The sequence below is a fragment of the Galeopterus variegatus genome, unplaced genomic scaffold, assembly GCF_000696425.1.
Source record: "Galeopterus variegatus unplaced genomic scaffold, G_variegatus-3.0.2 Scaffold1127, whole genome shotgun sequence".
In the NCBI taxonomy this organism is placed as follows: Eukaryota; Metazoa; Chordata; class Mammalia; order Dermoptera; family Cynocephalidae; genus Galeopterus; species Galeopterus variegatus.
Genome location: NW_007727238.1, coordinates 294,800 through 297,184, shown reverse-complemented (window position 1 = coordinate 297,184; position 2,385 = coordinate 294,800). Strand labels below are relative to the sequence as shown.

General features: G+C 57.5%; 1 protein-coding gene across 2 annotated transcripts in view; it reads left to right on the top strand.

The window, feature by feature from the left end:
• The first annotated feature begins 597 nt into the window (after positions 1 to 597).
• Positions 598 to 2,385, top strand: part of USP11 (ubiquitin specific peptidase 11) — a 22,731-nt gene continuing 20,943 nt past the window's right edge. Inside the window, exon 1 of one of the 2 annotated variants that reach the window (XM_008574993.1) lies at positions 598 to 770. In XM_008574993.1, the coding sequence (XP_008573215.1) occupies positions 610 to 770 (161 nt within the window). In that variant the 5' untranslated portion in view covers positions 598 to 609. The remainder of the gene's footprint in view (positions 771 to 2,385) is intronic. The other variant, XM_008574992.1, reaches the window with a different exon arrangement.

Here is a 2,385-nt window from a genome sequence, read left to right as displayed (position 1 = left end):
CATTGCTGACTCCAAACAAACACACAGGGCCGGCGGCTGACTTGCCTTCACGTTTGTCAGCGCATAAATCTAGGTAAGGAAGGGAAACAATGGTCCCGCAGGCCTAGATGGCTCTCTGGAGGTGGAAACCTCTTTTACCTTGGGTTTTGATGGATAAGAAGGGTAGTGCAACGAAGGAAGGGCATTCTGGTCAGGTTAACAAAAAGGCCGTTGCAGGGTCGGGGTCAGCGGTCCTCAGCAGAACAGGGGCTAGGAAGTCTCAGCCTTTATGTGTCCCTCAGCCCTCCCCAACATGTCCTATCTCACCTTAGGAACCTCGGTCTCCGCCTTCCACGCAACCTTTTGCCCTAACTCAACACTTAGATTCACTCTTGTTTTTCTTAGTTCCCAACTGGGGGGATTTCCCCCGCCCACTGGTCGCAGAGATCACCACCCACGGCCCGTAGCCCTCCTAGCCTCCGAGCTTGAGGCCCATTCCGGAGATAGCAGTAGCCCCGCGACTGTTTGGGGGGCTCAGCTTCCGTTTCCGGGACCAGAATCCGGAAGTGACAGTTGAGGGGCGTCATTCTATCTTCAGTTGCGCTGGCTGTGAGACGACGACGGACGGCGATGGCGGCGGTAGAAGAGAATCCAGCCGCCACCGCCGCGGCGGCGGCAGCTGAAGACAGAGAGCCACAACGCGAGGCGTTGCCGAGCCTGGACAGCCAGCGACGGCAGATCGAGAACGGCGAGAGTGGACGAGGCCGTCCACTGCGGGCCGGCGAAAGCTGGTGAGACTGGGCGCTGCAGTGGAGCCTCGGCTGAGGGGACAGTGGGGGCGCTGGCGGCCGAGGTCCGCGGGAGAACTGCTGCGGGGGCGGGGCAGTGGCCGGTGGGACAGCGGGTAAGAGGGGTGGGGAAGCACCTCTGTATGAATCCAAACGTCTGGGAAAGAGAAGGGGCCTGTGTGGTGCTGTCTGACGCCTCAGAACAAAATAAGGTTTCTTGTGATGAGGCCAGGGGGCGGGCCGGAGAGGAAACAGCCCCGGGGGTGGGGTGGGGGCCTGGCCGGCGTAGTGGAACTGGAAAACTGGGAAGGAGGCGGGCTCTGCAACCTGAGGCGGGGGGCGTGGTCTGCGTTGCGTCGCCAGCCTCGGGACAGGGAGCGGCCTGCAAATGAGGAGACCGTGTGACGTCACAGGAGAGCGTAATGGGAGTCGACAGGCCGAGGGCTGGGGGAGGCAGCGGAGGCCTAGGAACGAGGCTAGGCTTCTGACGTGGGTCTAAGATGCGAGGTGTGAGGCCGGAGAACGACTGTGGAGGAGAGGTAGAGCCCCTGAAGCAGAAAATGGCGCCTGTGAATGAGCAAAGTTTGTGATGCGGCCAGGTTTCTGACTGAGGGAGGCTTTTGTCTCAGTGTAAGGTCGCCGAGGAAGGAGATGCTAGCCACGTAAAGAAAGAAAAGATTTTATTAGCAAGCAGCAAGCGGACCTGCAGGGCTGAGCCGAAAAATTGCATCAGCGCCGAGAGGCAGTTGCGTGTCTTCTTTTGTAGGGTTAAGATTGGCATCTGGCCTAGCCTAGGAAGACTTGGTCACAGTGTTCCACTCCGGATACAGCCTGTTCATGGGAACAGAGACGGGGAGACAGAAACCTTGGGCTAGCTGGGGGAAGCAGTTACAATGTTACACTCTCGGTACAGCTTGCTGAACCTGCTGGTGGAAACAGAGACTTAGGGAGATAGAAACTTAGAGGAACGAAATTTAGAGAAATGAACCCGAAGGGTGGGGCTCTCTAAAAATCAGGTTTTCAGTTCCAGGGACCTAACATTCCTCCCTTTTTTATTTTTATTTTATTTATTTTTAGGGAAGGGGGCGGTGATTTTTCTTCCCTTGTAACTACTTCCTGCTGAACAAGGGCGTCGTGATCACGGGGTGGGGGGTAGGAGGAGGTGAGTGGGGTTCCGGTAGGCTTTTGAGATGCTGATAGTCCATTGTAGAAGCATCTCATGCACCGTGTGCTTGGTGAATGCCTGTAGCCGGTCCTGAATAAAACTGGAAAGAAGCTTAAGTAAACATGGGCCAAAAGCCAAAAGAAATGGAACAATCCATTGTGTGAACAAAGAAGCAAAGGGAGATGTACTTGTTCTGTCCAGGAGGCATGTAGCCCTATCCCTTAGTCGTACCACCCCATCCCGAACTAAACCGGACTAATTGATATAGAAACAGCATTCTTGGGCCCGCCCGGTGGCGCACTGCTACAGTGCGCCGCTTGGGAGCGCAGCGACGCTCCCGCCGAGGGTTCGGATCCCACATACAGACCGGCCGCTCACTGGCTGAGCGAGGGGCGGGCGCCACACCCAGGGGTGGGGTCCCCCTGCCGGCCCCGCCCCCGACCGGCGCGGCCC